At 38.4% G+C, this 17564-nt stretch overlaps 1 protein-coding gene across 1 annotated transcript in view; it reads left to right on the forward strand.

Annotated features, from left to right (window-relative positions):
- Positions 1-17564, forward strand: part of HEPHL1 (hephaestin like 1) — an 86534-nt gene that overhangs the window by 66107 nt on the left and 2863 nt on the right. Inside the window, exons 14-18 of the mRNA XM_508699.7 lie at positions 7359-7499; positions 9078-9184; positions 10687-10909; positions 12150-12289; positions 17121-17283. Of these exons, the coding sequence (XP_508699.4) occupies positions 7359-7499; positions 9078-9184; positions 10687-10909; positions 12150-12289; positions 17121-17283 (774 nt within the window). The remainder of the gene's footprint in view (positions 1-7358; positions 7500-9077; positions 9185-10686; positions 10910-12149; positions 12290-17120; positions 17284-17564) is intronic.

Consider the following 17564-nt stretch of genomic DNA (forward strand, 5'->3'; position numbering starts at 1 on the left):
TGCTCAACTCATACAAAAAATAGTCATAATAGGACTACCAGATAATACACAAATAGGAATCCATGACATCAGGGCAGTCTAACTGGTGTATGATACCCTAAAGCTTCTTTCCAACCCCTATACTGAGCCAGGAAATTTTTTTTTAAATCCTCCAGCAGATAGATAGATAGATAGATAGATATATAACTTTAAGTTCTAGGGTACATGTGCACAACCTGCAGGTTTGTTACATACGTATACATGTGCCATGTTGGTGTGCTGCACCCATTAACTCATCATTTACATTAGGTATATCTCCTAATGCTATCCCACCCCCCTGCCCCTACCCCAAGACAGGCCCTGGTGTGTGATGTTCCCCTTCCTGTGTCCAAATGTTCTCATTGTTCAATTTCCATCTATGAGTGAGAACATGTGGTGTTTGGTTTTTTGTCCTTGCGATAGTTTGCTGAGAATGATGGTTTCCAGCTTCATCCATGTCCCTACAAAGGACATGAACTCATCATTTCTTATGACTGCATAGTATTCCATGGTGTATGTGTGCCACATTTTCTTAATCCAGTCTATCATTGCTGGACATTTGGGTTGGTTCCAAGTCTTTGCTATTGTGAATAGTGCCACAATAAACTTACATGTGCATGTGTCTTTATAGCAGCATGATTTATAATCCTTTGGGTATATATCCAGTAATGGGATGGCTGGGTCAAATGGTATTTCTAGTTCTAGATCCCTGAGGAATTGCCACACTGTCTTCCACAATGGTTTAACTAGTTTACAGTCCCACCAACAGTGTAAAAGTGTTCCTATTTCTCCACATCCTCTCCAGCACCTGTTGTTTCCTGACTTTTTAATGATCGCCATTGTAACTGGTATGAGATGGTATCTCGCTGTGGTTTTGATTTGCATTTCTCTGATGGCCAGTGATGATGAGCATTTTTTCATGTGTCGGCTGCATAAATGTCTTCTTTTGAGAAGTGTCTGTTCATATCCTTCACCCACTTGTTGATAGGGTTGTTTTTTTCTTGTAAATTTGTTTGAGTTCTTTGTAGATTCTGGATATTAGCCCTTTGCCAGATGATTAGATTGCAAAAATATTCTACCATTCTGTAGATTACCTGTTCACTCTGATGGTAGTTTCTTTTGCTGTGCAGGAGCTCTTTAGTTTAATTAGATACGATTTGTCAATTTTGGCTTTTGTTGCCATTGCTTTTGGTGTTTTAGACATGAAGTCCTTGCCCATACCTATGTCCTGAGTAGTATTGCCTAGGTTTTCCTCTAGGGTTTTTATGGTTTTAGGTCTAACATTTAAGTCTTTAATCCATCTTGAATTAATTTTTGTATATGGTGTAAGGAAGGGATCCAGTTTCAGCTTTCTACATATGGCTAGCCAGTTTTCCCAGCACCATTTATTAAATAGGGAATCTTTCCTCATTTCTTGTTTTTGTCAGGTTTGTCAAAGATCAGATGGTTGTAGATGTGTGGTATTATTTCTGAGGGCTCTGTTCTGTTCCATTGGTCTATATCTTTGTTTTGGTACCAGTACCATGCTGTTTTGGCTACTATAGCCTTGTAGTACAGTTTGAAGTCAGGTAGCATGATGCCTCCAGCTTAGTTCTTTTGGCTTAGGATTGACTTGGCAATGTGGGCTCTTTTCTGGTTCCATATGAACTTTAAAGTAGTTTTTTCCAATTCTGTGAAGAAACTCATTGGTAGCTTGATGGGGATGGCATTGAATCTATAAATTACCTTGGGCAATGGCAGTATGGCCATTGGGAAACGGCAGTATGGCCATTTTCATGATATTGATTCTTCCTATCCATGAGCATGGAATATTCTTCTGTTTGTTTGTGTCCTCTTTTATTTTGTTGAGCAGTGGTTTGTAGTTCTCCTTGAAGAGGTCCTTCACATCCCTTGTAAGTTGGATTCCTAGGTATTTTATTGTCTTTGAAGCAATTGTGAATGGGAGTTCATGATTTAGCTCTCTGTTTGTCTGTTACTGGTGTATAAGAATGCTTGTGATTTTTGCACATTGATTTTGTATCCTGAGACTGCTGAAGTTGCTTATCAGCTTAAGGAGATTTTGGGCTGAGACAATGGGGTTTTCTAAATATACAACCATGTCATCTGCAAACAGGGACAATTTGACTTCCTCTATTCCTAATTGAATACCCTTTATTTCTTTCTCCTGCCTAATTACCCAGGCCAGAACTTCCAACACTATGTTGAACAGAAGTGGTGAGAGAGGGCATCCCTGTCTTGTGCCAGTTTTCAAAGGGAATGCTTCCAGTTTTTGCCCATTCAGTATGATATTGGCTGTGGGTGTGTCATAGATAGCTCTTATTATTTTGTGATACATCCCATGAATACCTAATTTATTGAGAGTTTTTAGCATGAAGGGCTGTTGAATTTTTTCTAAGGTCTGTTCTGCAGCTATTGAGATAATCACGTGGTTTTTGTCTTTGGTTCTGTTTATGTGATGGATTACGTTTATTGATTTGTGTTATGTTGAACCAGTCTTGCATCCCAGGGATGAAGCCCACTTGATCATGGTGGATAAACTTTTTGATGTGCTGCTGGATTCGTTTGCCAGTATTTTATTGAGGATTTTTGCATCAATGTTCATTAGGGATATTGGTCTAAAAGTCTCTTTTTTTGTTGTGTCTGCCAGGCTTTGGTATCAGGATGATGCTGGCCTCATAAAATGAGTTAGGGAGGATTCCCTCTTTTTCTATTGATTGGAATAGTTTCAGAAGGAATGGTACCAGCTCCTCCTTGTACCTCTGGTAGAATTCGGCTGTAAATATGTCTGGTCCTGGACTTTTTTTGTTTGGTAGGCTATTAATTATTGCCTCAATTTCAGAACATGTTATTGGTCTATTCAGTAATTCAACTTCTTCCTGGTTTAGTCTTGGGAGAGTGTATGTGTCGAGGAATTTATCCATTTCTTCTAGATTTTCTAGTTTATTTGCATAGAGGTGTTTATAGTATTCTCTGATGGTAGTTTGTATTTCTGTGGGATCAGTGGTGATATCCCCTTTATCATTTTTTATTGCGCCTATTTGATTCTTCTCTCTTTTCTTCTTTGTTAGTCTTGCTAGCAGTCTGTCAATTTTGTTGATCTTTTCAAAAAACCAGCTCCTGGATTCATTGATTTTTTGAAGGGTTTTTTGTGTCTCTCTCTCCTTCAGTTCTGCTCTGATCTTAGTTATTTCTTGCCTTCTGCTAGCTTTTGAATGTGTTTGCTCTTGCTTCTGTAGTTATTTTAATTGTGCTGTTACTGTGTCAATTTTAGATCTTTCCTGCTTTCTCTTGTGGGCATTTAGTGCTATAAATTTCCCTCTACACACTGCTTTAAATGTGTCCCAGAGATTCTGGTATGTTGTGTCTTTGTTCTCATTGGTGTCAAAGAACATCGATTTCTGCCTTCATTTTGTTATGTACCCAGTAGTCATTCAGGAGCAGGTTGTTCAGTTTCCATGTAGTTGAGTGATTTTTAGTGAGTTTCTTAATCCTGAGTTCTAGTTTGATTGCACTGTGGTCTGAGAGACAGTTTGTTATAATTTCTGTTCTTTTACATTTGCTCAGTAGTGCTTTACTTCCAACTATGTGGTCAGTTTTGGAATAAGTGCGATGTGGTGCTGAGAAGAATGTTTATTCTGCTGATTTGGGGTAGAGAGTTCTGTAGGTGTCTATCAGGTCTGCTTGGTGCAGAGCTGAGTTCAATTCCTGGATATCCTTGTTAACTTTCTGTCTCATTGATCTGTCTAATGTTGACAGTGGGGTGTTAAAGTCTCCCATTATTATTGTGTGGGAGTCTAAATCTCTTTGTAGGTCTCTAAGGACTTGCTTTATGAATCTGGGTGCTCCCGTATTGGGTGTATATATATTTAGGTTAGTTAGCTCTTCTTGTTGAATTGATCCCTTTACCAGTATGTAATGGCCTTCTTTGTCTCTTCTGATCTTTGTTGGTTTAAAGTCTGTTTTATCAGAGACTAGGATTGCAACCCCTGCCTTTTTTGTTTTCCATTTGCTTAGTAGATTTTCCTTCATCCCTTTATTCTGAGCCTGTGTGTGTCTCTGCACGTGAGATGGGCCTCCTGAATACAGCACACTGATGGGTCTTGACTCTTTATCCAATTTGCCAGTCTTTGTCTTTTAATTGGAGCATTTCACCCATTTACATTTAAGGTTAATATTGTTATGTGTGAATTTGAACCTGTCATTATGATGTTAGCTGGTTATTTCGCTCATTAGTTGATGCAGTTTCTTCCTAGCATCGATGATCTTTACAATTTGGCATGTTTTTGCAGTGGCTGGTACTGATTGTTCCTTTCCATGTTTAGTGCTTCCTTCAGGAGCTCTTGTAAGGCAGGCCTGGTGGTGACAAAATCTCTCAGCATTTGCTTGTCTGTAAAGGATTTTATTTCTCCACTTATGAAGCTTAGTTTGGCTGGATATGAAATTCTGAGTTGAAAATTCTTTTCTTTAAGTATGTTGAATATTGGCCCCCACTCTCTTCTGACTTGTAGAGTTTCTGCTGAGAGATCCGCTGTTAGTCTGATGGGCTTCCCTTTGTGGGTAACCCGACCTTTCTCTCTGGCTGCCCATAACATTTTTTCCTTCATTTCAACTTTGGTGAATCTGACAATGATGTGTCTTGGAGTTGCTCTTCTCAAGGAGTATCTTTGTGGCATTCTCTGTATTTCCTGAATCTGAATGTTGGCCTGCCTTGCTAGGTTGGGGAAGTTCTCCTGGATAATATCCTGCAGAGTGTTTTCCAACTTGATTCCATTCTCCTCGTCACTTTCAGGTACACCAGTCAGACGCAGATTTGGTCTTTTCACATAGTCCCATATTTCTTGGAGGCTTTGTTCGTTTCTTTTTACTGTTTTTTCTCTAAACTTCTCTTCTCACTTCATTTCATTCATTTGATCTTCAATCACTGATACCCTTTCTTCCAGTTGATCGAATCGGCTACTGAAGCTTGTGCATTCATTATGTAGTTCTCGTGCCATGGTTTTCAGCTCTATCAGGTCATTTAAGGACTTCTCTACACTGGTTATTCTAGTTAGTCATTCATCTAATCTTTTTTCAAGGTTTTTAGCTTCTTTGCGATGGGTTCGAACATCCTCCTTTAGCTTGGAGAAGTCTGATCGTCTGAAGCCTTCTTCTCTCAACTCGTCAAAGTCATTGTCCATCCAGCTTTGTTCTGTTGCTGGCTAGGAGCTGCGTTCCTTTGGTGGGGGAGAGGCGCTCTGATTTTTAGAATTTTCAGCTTTTCTGCTCTGTTTTTTCCCCATCCTTGTGGTTTTATCTACCTTTGGTCTTTGATGATGGTGGTGTACAGATGGGGTTTTGGTGTGGATTTGCTCTCTGTTTGTTAGTTTTCCTTCTAACAGTCAGGGCCCTCAGCTGCAGGTCTGTTGGAGTTTGCTGGAGGTCCACTCTGGACCCTGTTTGCCTGGGTATCTGCAGTGGAGGCTGCAGAATAGCGAATATTTCTGAACAGCAAATGTTGCTGCCTGATCGTTCTTCTGGAAGCTTCATCTCAGAGGGGTGCCTGGCCGTGTGAGGTGTCAGTCTGCCCCTACTGGAGGGTGACTCCCAGTTAGGCTACTTGGGTGTCAGGGACCCACTTGAGGAGGCAGTCTGACCGTTCTCAGATCTCAAACTCTGTGCTGGGAGAACCACTACTCTCTTCAAAGCTGTCAGACAGGGACATTTACGTCTGCAGAGGTTTCTACTGCCTTTTGTTCGGCTATGCCCTGCCCCCAGGGGTGGAGTCTACAGAGGCAGGCAGGCCTCCTCGAGCTGCGGTGGGCTCCACCCAGTTCGAGCTTCCCAGCCGCTTTGTTTACCTACTCAAGCCTCAGCAATGGTGGGCGCCCCTCCCCCAGCCTCACTGCCACCTTGCAGTTTGATCTCAGACTGCTGTGCTAGCGATGAGTGAGTCTCCTTGGGCGTGGGACCATCTGAGCCAGGCACCGGCTATAATCTCCTGGTGTGCCGTTTGCTAAGACCATTGGAAAAGCGCAGTATTAGGGTAGGAGTGACCCGATTTTCCAGGTGCCAGCTGTCACAGCTTCCCTTGGTAGGAAAGGGAATTCCCTGACCCCTTGTGCTTCCCAGGTAAGGCGATGCCTCTCCCTGCTTCGGCTCATGCTCGGTGGGCTGCACCCACTGTCCTGCCCCCACTGTCTGACAAGCCGCAGTGAGATGAACCCGGTACCTCAGTTGGAAATGCAGAAATCACCTGTCTTCTGCGTCGCTCACACTGGGAGCTGTAGACTGGAGCTGTTCCTATTCATCCATCTTGGAACTACCCCCTAAGAATATTTTAAGAAATTGAGAGAAAATTGAAAATAATAACAGTCCAACAAATTTTAGATTTATATATACCTTTCTCAGAAAAACAATTAAAACCATGGCTTGAATCAGCAAGGAATTGATATGTGTGGCCAGACCACCAACTGTCAGTGTATCTCCCTGTGAATGTAGAATGCACCAGATACCCAAGAGAGAGCCATAGGGATCAGGCACTTCTGAAATGGGAGTCTACTGACCATGAAGCAGTGCACAAGTCATGCTGCCACAGGCCCTCTCAGCCAGGTGTGGGCTCATCTCCATTGGCACCCAGCCTGGTTGCTTCCAACAGAAATGCACACACCAGAGGGGCTGAAGAGTGCTTGTCTCCTTGGGTAAACAAATATTGAGAAACAGAGTTAGATGTGCATTTGTGAAGTCACTATATTAATCATAAATTAATACATAAATGATTTTATTTCCCTCTACTCTTTCAGATTCCTTTTACACACATTATTTCATTGGATCTTCATTATTATTGTCATCCATTTACCAGATAATGAATAATTTCAGACTTATCAAAGGTTATACACAGGGGGATTACAACTGAAAGTCACCATATCATGTGGATATGGCTTTTCCTGGAGATGATTTCTCAGTAGTAAAAAAGCATTTACCAAGTACTTATGGTGTATCAGTGCACTGAAGTAAACACTTTTAGATACATTATCTTATTCAACCCTTACTATAATCCCACATGAAAGTTATTACTAAACTGATGTTACAGATGAGGAAACTGAAACTCAGACAGATTACATCACTTACCCAAGGCCCCTCTAATAAATGAAGGAGGCAGAATTTAAACCCATTGCTAAAGACTACATGATATTTAATACTACACAATGTTGCTCTCTAAAGTGAAGTAGAGTTATATATGCCTTTCTCGGAAAAACAACTAAAGCCAAACTATTTTATTTGACTAACTACTGCCTATATTTAAATTACACTAATGTTGAAAGAGCAATAATAATGCACACAGGCCTGTGTTTTGCCTTTAGGCCCAATGATTCATGCTGAGGTGGGCAACACCGTCCTGATCATATTTAAGAACAAAGCCAGTAGGCCCTACTCCATCTCAGCCCAGGGTGTGGAGGAGATGGATAGTGGAAAGCAATTCCAAGTGCCCATGACAAAACCAGGTAAGTTGTGTCAGAGGTCTGCTCCATCTTGAAGAAGAACATTGGCGTCAACTCTTTTCTGGTCTCAGAGGTGTCTTAAAGAGCTCGTCTTAATGTCAATGTGTTTCAGCCATCATCTAGTCACTCTGGTATGAGATCATCATTCATCCAATGACCAAATGTTTAGGAATTTCTAGGGTTCCATTAGAAACCTCCATTAGGGACCCCATTGTCAACATCCCCCACCAGAGTAGTACATTTGTTGTAACTGATGAACCTACATTGATACATCATTATCCCCTAAAGCCCATAATTTACATTAGGATTCAGTATTGGTGTGTATACTCTAAGGGTTTTAACAAAAGCACAACAACATGTATCCACCATTTTAGTCCTATAAAGAATAGTTTCACTGCTCTAAAAATTCTCCGTGCTCTGGTGTTTATTTTTTCCTCTTCCTTAACCCCTGGCAACCACTGATCTTTTTACTGTCTCCATAGCTGTTCTTACAGTAGCTCCCCCTTATCATGGTTTTGCTTTCCTTAGTTTTAGTTACCTGAATCAATCTTGGTCTGAAAATATTAAGAAATTTTGAGATAACTTCAATTAGAGACAATAAAAAGATATTTTGAGAGTGAGAGTCTACATTCACATAGCTTTTATTATAGTGTACTGTTATAATTGTCATATTTTATTATTAGTAATTATTGTCAATCTCTTACTGTGCCTAATTTATAAATTAATTATAGGTATGTCTGTATAGGAAAACACATAGTATATATAGGTATGGCACTGTCTGTGGTTTCAAGCATCCCCTGGGGGTCTTGGAATGTATCTCTCCTGGACAAAGGGGGACTACTGTAGTAAACATAAAAATTAACACATTAACTGCCTTCAAAATGAAGCATTATCCTGTGTATTTAATTACATTATTTCATTTAATCCTCACAACAATTAGAAAACTATGATGACAAACCCACTTTACAGATAAGGATACTAAAGGTTAGTGACATTAGATAGCTTGTCAAATGTGGGATAAATAGGAAGTCATAGGGTTGAGATTTGGAACTAGGTCTCTCTGATTCTGGTTCTCACCAGATCTCACCTGCCCACTTGAGAAGCTTTTAAAAAACACTGGCACCAGAGTCCTAGACCCTAGACTCTCTGATTTCACTGTCTGGGGTGAGGCCTGAGCAGCAAGGGCTTACAAAGCTCCCTGGTGACTCCCATAAGAGGCCAAGGCAGAGGTCCTTGATGACAAAGATGTTCTCAAGGACAGCTCTTGGGAAGGAGATAAAACATTTAAGGAGGAAAAACAGTGAGGTATAAAATGTTTTTATTTCCTGAATACACACCAGTTGACAATAGAAAAATGCAAACTAGAGGGAAGGCTGGAGCCTGAAATGACAAATCTGCCATTTCATTTTGAAATAGTAGAAATTAAGATGGGAGTTTAATAAGAACATTTGTAATGAATGAGTAATTCTCTCCAGCAATAAACATTAATGAAAATATATAAAGACCTGCTTATATTTCTTCAGATAAATCATCTGAAACACAGATAATTCTAATAAATTTTTTCCATTTCATTTATTACAGGAGAAGTAAAAACTTATAGATGGAATATCCCTAAAAGATCCGGTCCAGGGCCTTCTGATCCCAATTGTATTCCATGGGTTTACTATTCAACAGTAAACTTTGTGAAGGTAAGGTGGAGAAAGCAACCAAAAGGCTTAAAATAATCTGGATGAAAGTTGACTACTTGGGTCATCACAATTTGGGTTGGTATATGTGGAAGCGTATAATGATTTAGAGCAAGGGTCTCATACTATGGCCCATTTACGAAATCTAGACATGCTGGACGTTTACATTGTCAATGGTTGACTTGAGTAGCTGCAACAGAGACTATATGGCCCACAAAGTCAAAAATATTTACTATCTGGTGATTTTTTTTTCCAAAAAAAAAAAAAAAAAAAAGTTTGGTGACCCTTGACTTAAAGTATGGGGAATAAAAACAAAATCCCAATGTTTCAATTACCAAATTTAGAACTTAAAAAGATAAAAGGTTTGAAGCAAAAGAGGATATGTAAATATACAACAATAAAATAAATATAACTTAGAGTACAATTTATGTATGGTTTTGGATGTGTGAAATCTGTTTATTTTAAATGCATTATTATCAGGGCTACTAGGGCTCAGGAGAAGAAAGTTCACTCTAAACATAGTAACTGAAACTACAAAATTGTTTGAATGATTAATGATCTAACTTTGAAATAAAAGGCAAAGATTCAACATTGAATTTGAGCCAGGTATGTGTATGTAAAACAACCACAGTCTTTAATTACATGCCATAAACCAAAGTCCAATCTAAAGTCGTTATTTGATGTAAAATGTAAGCATTGCCTATTAAAGAAAAAAAGGGAGGGATTATCTTAACCTTCCTCTTAGGTATTAGATGGCTTGTATTAATGTCCTTGAGTTATACTGGACAGTTCTAGAGTTCAGGAGATAGAAATACAAGGCACTTGAATAAATAAACTTACATATGAGAATTATGGGAAAATCCAAATTTATTTATGCATCACAACAAATATTTATTGAGCACTTGTGATGTGCAAATGACCCCACCAAATACTATGAGAGATGCAGATACTCTTGTCTTAAAGAAACTTATAACTTTGTGGGAAAATAATATGTCCACACTTGTAACTGTAATAGAGCTCTGAATCTGGTGAATTCTATAGGAGTGGCAGGCTAACTAAAGTACTATAGAAGGTTTTGGAGGGAGAGTCTAGGAAGAAAGAGCATTATGAGCACAGCTGAAAATAGGGAAGTAGAGGGAGTGTTTGGGACATGTTGAGAGTCCCATTTGGCTATCATATGGGGTCCAGTAGTAAATCAAGGGGTAGCCTAAGTCAGAAAATTTCATTAGGGGAGCACATGGAGGGCTCACAGACCTGCAAGGGTTTGTATTTAATTCTGCAGGCCATGGAAAATCACTGAAGACTTCTAGATAGGGGAGTATAAAGATTACTGTGATGGTGGTCAACAGGATGGGCTGGAGGTGGGGTGAATCAGAGCTGAGAGAAGAATCAATTTCTAGTCCAGGGTGAGGTATTATGACCCTACACTAGAATGGTGGCAGGTGGAATGAAATATTATTGAATTACTTAATGGCTCTTTTAACTCGGTTTATTTTTTCTTCCAGGATACGTATAGTGGTTTGATGGGTCCTCTGATTACATGCCGAAAAGGAGTCTTGAATGAAAAGGGAAGAAGAAGTGACGTTGATTATGAATTTGCTCTCTTGTTTTTGGTATTTAATGAGAATGAATCCTGGTATCTGGATGACAATATTAAGAAGTATCTCAACAAAGATCCACGAGATTTTAAGCGCACTGATGATTTTGAGGAAAGCAACAGAATGCATGGTATATCCAAAGTTTAAAAAGAAGCCTATGTTGAGATAAGCTCATAGGAATTCCTGTAAATGTAGGAGGCTCCCAGCATCCTTCTCTGAGCCTTTCCTCCTTCCCAGGGGCACCTGGACTGAAGAAAGTCCTCTAATGCTTTCCTTCAGACTGAACCAGCCTAGCCACTGATTGGCTGGCAACAAAGTCATTGAGGCTTTGTACTAACTTGTAGGGACATGTATTTCTGAATGCTGGGATCTCTAAGCTCTAAGACTGTGAAGTAATTCTTTAAAAACAAATCATCGTTTATTGTCATATTTTTATAAGAATATGCCATAACTTCTATCTGTTTAAATTTAAGGGCCAGGTTTAATTGTCTCTGGGATATGAAACACTACCATCAAATTTCTGTTTTAATGTATCTGTGTTACTTCTACATAATTTAAGGTAGTTTGTTGGTGGGAGTAATGTGTTCACATTGACACATCCACAGTTTCTCACCAACAGCTATTTTTGACCAAAAGTGCACAAAAAGGACTTGCCCAAGGTCACAAAGCTACTTGTTAATATAGATTAGAATATAGTAGCCTGATTCCCCATTCAGCTACTCTTTCCCCTACCAGTTTTGCTTTCTTCTCCTAAAGATTTCTTAGTATGCTCTCCATTTTTAATGAATGCAGGTCATTTGGTTGCACCACAATGCACAGAATCAAAAGTCAGTAGACAGTGGAGGAGTGGGAGTCACCATCATGTAAACTCAGTTTGCTTTGGTCATTGTTAGGTCATGAGCTCAGCCCGTGTGAAGCTCTCTTTTATTTTTGGAGATTCAGCCAGGCTTAAACTATTCTCAACAAGTGAAATATTAAGAAAATAGCTTCTAAGTCACTCAATTTTTATTTACATAAACTTGTTTATGCCTTGGTTTGTTCTCTGTAGAGTGGTATAAATCTGGCTACCTCTCCAATGAGCCTGTATTTCCCTTCATAAAGAGATTATGCTGAATAAACAAACAAAACACTGCCACCAAGATACGGCTTTAAAACTGCTATTTCTCTGTTCTCGCTCTCTTTGTAGAAGGATTTCTCAGTTATCTGAATTTTGGGTCTAGAATGGTAGGACACTGCTAGGGGTGAGTGAGATTGTTACATGTTTACTAGACAGATGAAAATATCAGTGACCTAAAGATCTTCTGGAAACATTAAAAAAATCAGCTTATCTTTTAACTAACCAAAGGTTATTTTCTTATCACCTTTTAAAGCCATTAATGGAAAGATTTTTGGGAATCTCCATGGCCTCATAATGAACGAAGATACAATGACAAACTGGTATTTGTTAGGGATAGGAAGTGAAGTGGACATACATACCATCCATTATCATGCTGAGAGCTTTCTTTTCAAAGTAAGTATAAGGAAAGTGCTTTGGGAAAGACGTTTTTGAACTAACAAATTCAATGTATTTCCAGTGGAAAGTAAGAGTTACTTGGCAATAATGCTTGTGAGGATAGGTGAGAATGGAACAGAATAATGTGATTGTACCGTTTCCCTGGTGGATATTTCTTTTTTTTTTTTTTTTTTTGAGACGGAGTCTTGCTCTGTTGCCCAGGGCGGAGTGTAGTGGCACAATCTCAGCTCACTGCAAGCTCCACCTCCCGGGTTCATGTCATTCTCCTGCCTCAGCCTCCTCAGTAGCTGGGACTACAGGTGTGTCCCACCACGCCTGGCTAATTTTTTTTGTATTTTTTAGTAGAGACGGGGTTTCACCATGTTAGCCAGGATGGTCTCAATCTCCTGACCTCGTGATCTGCCCACCTCGGCCTCCCACAGTGCTGAGATTACAGGCGTGAGCCACCACGCCAGGCCTGGATATTTCTTAATATGTATATGTGTATTATTGTGCTTATAAAAATCGCTCCAAGCCTCAGGTGAGAGTTTTCTCATTAGTGATCTGGGGATAACTCTGACCACCCTGGAATATGCTGTTAATATTGTATACGAAACTATGGACACTGACAGCATTCGTCCCTTTTCCTCACCCTTCCTTTTTTCTTTCCCTTTCCTTCTCCCCACCCTTTTCTTTTTCTGTGTGATTAGCTAACAGAATAGGAGCTATTCTATCCAGTATCCAGTATTCTATCCAGTATTCTATCCAGTATCCAGTATTCTATCCAGAATCCAGTAAAGGAGCTATTTTGAGCTCTGGCCTAAGCCCTGAAACTTTATCTTGACTTTTGCCCTAGTGAGCTGGGCTGGACCATGTGTGACTTTCTACCCTCTAGCATCAAGCTGTACCATATGGGTGGTGCTCACTGTACAGCAGAGCCATCTGGGGAACTATGTAAAAACCCAACTGCCAGGCCCCGACCCAGACCTGCTGAATCAGAATCTCCATGGATAAGGTCCAAATAGTCTGTCATCCGAAGTTCTCAGTGCTTTCTACAAGGAAGTGGAATAGAAAAGAACAATCACATCCAATGTGTGGAGAAAACTGGAATTGATCTTTTCTAGTTAGACAGGAATAAACGGTAACTTTAATAAAACATTTAATATCCTTTCTCCTCTGTATATTTCAACGTTGTTTACGACACCAAGTATTAGCCTGCTATGATTAGAGTTTCACATATTAAATGGCTATGCTGCTTTTCAGAATTTGGCTTTTTTAAACTCACATTTTAAAAATTATATTAAAAATTTATAAAATTTAATAAACAATATTATAAAAATTTACATATACACTTTAAAAATAAGATATAATTTACATTGAATACAATTCACCATATTTAGTGTACAGTTCTCTTTTGATAAGCACATACAGTAGTGTAACGAACAACAATCAAAATATAGAATGCTTTTATTTCCCCCACAAATTTTCCCATTGCACCCTCTAGTGTCAACTACTTCCCCATACTTAACACTTGTCAACCACTGTCTCTATAGTTTTGCCTTTTTTGAAAGGTTATGTGGAAATCATAGTTTGTAGCATCTTGAATCTGGCTTGTTTGATTTAACATAGGCATTCAAATTGCATCCATCTTGTTATGTGTATCAGTGGTTTGTTTCTTGTGACTGTTGAGTAGTATTCCATTGTAAGGATATAATGCAGTTTGTTTATCTATTCTCCTGTTGAGGAACATTTGAGTTATTTTCAAGTTTGTTTATTACAAATCAAGTCATTACAAACATTTGTGCACATGTTTTTGTGTGAACATATGTTTTCATTTTCCTTGAGAAAATACCTAGAAGTAGGATTGCTAAGCCATGTGATAAGTGTATGTTTGATTTCATAAGAAACCACCAAACTGTTTTCCAAAAAGGCAGTATCATTTTGCATTTCCAAAGAAATACATGAGAACTAACTCCATATGTTGCACATCCACATATGCAGTTGGTATTTTTAGTTTTTATTTCATTTTTTTTCCCTTAGGCATTCCCTCCTTGGGGAGGGGATATAGTGGTATCTCATTGTTTTTCATTTACATTTTCCCAGTGGCTAATGATATTGAGCATCTTTTCATGTGTTTGTTTACCATCTGTCATCTGTAAATCTTTGGTGAAGTGTCCAAATTGTAAGCCCATTAAAAAAAATTGGGTTACTTGTTTCCTTATTGTAGAGTTTGAGGGCTTTATATATTCTGGATACAAATCCTTTTTCAGTGATGTGACTCACAAATATTTGCTTCCAGTTTGTGGCTTATCTTTTCATTCTCTTAACAGCTTTCAAATAGAAGTTCTTAATTTTTGATGAAGTAAAATGAAGTACAATTTTTCTTTTTTTCTCTTTTATAGATCATACTTTTGGTGTCATGTATAAAAAATTTTGGCCTTACTGAAGGTCCCAAAAAAGGTCTTTGTTTTCTTTTAGAAGTGGTAGTTTTAGATTTAGGGCTCTGATACATTTTAATTTTCATATGTGGTTCAAGATATGAAATAAGGTTCTTTTTTTTCATATATATGTCCAAATGTTCCATCACCACTCATTGAAAAGATCATCTTTTTTTCCCACAGAATTGAGTCTTCACTTTTGTGAAAATCATATTGACCACATATATGTGGGTCTATGTCTGGGCTGTCTCTTCTGTTACACTGGTTTATACTCTGCCCTTTCTTGAATGCCACAATGTTTTGATTACTTTAGTATTATAGTAAGTCTCAAAATCAGATGGTGATTGTTTTAGCTATTCTAGATGTTTGCCTTCCCAGATAAATTTTAGAAATAATTTGTTGATTTTGATTTTTAAAATCCTGTTGGGATTTTGATTGGTATTGCACTGAATCTATACAGTGGGTTGGACAGAACTGACATAACAATATTGAGGCTTCCAATCCATGAACATGGTATATCTATCATTTAGCTCTTCTTTGATTTCTTTCATCAGCATTTTGTAGTTTTTAATATAGAGATCTTGCATATACTTTCTTTTATTTATTTATAACTAAGTATATAAAAGGCTTTGGTAATAGTGTAAATGATAGTGTTTTTATTTCAATTTATAGTTGTTTACTGCCAATATTTAGAAATATAATTGATATTTGCATGTTGACCTTGCATCCTGCATCTTTGCTAAACTCACTTTAGTTCCAATAGTTTTCCTGTAGATTTTAGGGGGATTTTCTATGCAGACAATCATGTTGTCTGTGAATAGACATGGCTTCATTTATTTTCAATCTGTATGTCTTTTATTTCTTTTGTCTTACTGCAATGGCTAGGACCTGTAGTGCAATTTTGAATATGAGTGGTGAAAGTGGACATCCTCACTTTGTTCTTAATCTTACAAGGGGAGCATTTAGTCATTCACCTTTGAATATAAAGTTAGCTGCAGCTTTTTTGTGGATCCCATTATGAGGTTGAGGAAGTTTCCTTCTAAATTTGCTCAGAGTTTTGATCATCAACAAATCTTAAATTCTATCAAATGGTTTTTCTGCATCTATTGAGATGATCAGATGCTTTTTCTTCTTTAATCCATTGCTGAATTACATTTATTGATTTTGGAGTTTTTAAACACTTTTTCATTCCCAGGATAAACCTTACTTGGTCATGATGTATTACTCCTTTTTGTGGAATTGATTTGCTAGTATTTTGTTATGGATGATGGTATCTATGTTCATGAGGAGTATTGATTGTAGCTTTTTTTCCTCACAAAGCATTTGTTTAGTTTTGGTATCACAGTAATGCTGGCCTCATAAAATGAGTTGGAACTGTTCTTTCCTCTTCTATTTTCCAGAACAGTTTGTTTACAATTGGTATTATTTCTCCATTAAATGTTTGGTAGAATTTGCCAATAAAGCCATCTGGAGTTTAATTTGTTGGAATATCTTGAAGCAATTACAGTTTCTTTAATAGATATAGTGCTATCCAGGTTATCAATTTATTCTTGAGTAATCTTCAGGAGTTTGTGTCTTTTAAGGGATTTGTTCATACCATCTAAGTTATACAATTTATGGATAAGAGGTGTTTGTCCAGTATTTCCTTTTTAATATTTGTAAGATTTTAGTGATGTCCTCACTTTCATTCTCAGTATTTCTAATGTGTCCTTTTCCATTTTCCCTTGATTAGTCTGTCCAGAGATTTGTATTAGTTATCTATTGCTGCATAACAAATTACTCTAAACTTAGAGTAATTCTTGGATCAGGAATCTGGGATTAGTTTAACTAGTTGGTTGATTCAGAATCTTTCATGAGGAGGCAATCAAGATGTCGACTGGAGCTGCAGTTTTCAAAGGTTTGACTGGAGCTGGAGGATCCACTTCCAAACTTACTGATATGGTTGTTAACTAGAGGCTTCAGCTCCTGATCATGTGGATAAGACATGAAAACTGGCTTCCTCCAGTGAGTAATCCAAGAGAAGAGGGTGACAGAGTATCTAACACAGAAGTAATGATAACCTAATCTTGGAATTGGAATGCCAGCACTTCTTCCACCTGCTATTGATTTCGCATACCAACCCTTATACAATGTAGGTAGGAACCACAAAGGTTATGAATACCAGGAGGTGGGGATCATTGCGGGCCATCATGGAAGCTGGCTACTACAGAATTTATTGATTTTATTGATCTGTTCAAAGAATCAGTTTTAGATTTCTTTGACTTTATTGTACTTCTATTCTTGATTCCTGCTCTTTCTTATGTCCTTCCTTTTGCTTACTGTGGGTTTTATTTGTTTTTGCTCTTCTTTCTGTTCTTGCTGTTCTGAGCAAAGAAGGCTACTAGCTGTTGTTTTTTAAAACGTTTTTGCAGATAGATAAATCTTACCGAGAAGATGTGTATGATCTCTTTCCTGGGACATTCCAAACCATTGAACTGTTTGCAGATCACCCAGGGACATGGCTGCTACACTGTCATGTGTCTGACCACATCCATGCTGGCATGGAGACAACCTACACGGTCCTTCGTAACATAGGTACGGTTGTCTGTCAGTGATGCCAGATGATGGCACCAAGCTTCCTGTAGACCCCGAAAACAGGAGGCATGACAAAAACCCAGATATGGCCCTCAACAAGCTCAGAGTCAAGTAAGAGAGACATATATGTAAATATGTAACTATAATCAAGTATGCTATGTGCTGTAGCAGAATGCAGAGTACAGGGCTTACTAGCAGCAGTAGGAGGGAATGGGTAACAGTTGGAGGATATGAGCCAAAGTTTCACAGAGGCCATGATGCTCCAGATAGACTCAGTGGGT

This window comes from Pan troglodytes, chromosome 9 (genome assembly GCF_028858775.2).
Source record: "Pan troglodytes isolate AG18354 chromosome 9, NHGRI_mPanTro3-v2.0_pri, whole genome shotgun sequence".
NCBI classification, from domain to species: domain Eukaryota; kingdom Metazoa; phylum Chordata; class Mammalia; order Primates; family Hominidae; genus Pan; species Pan troglodytes.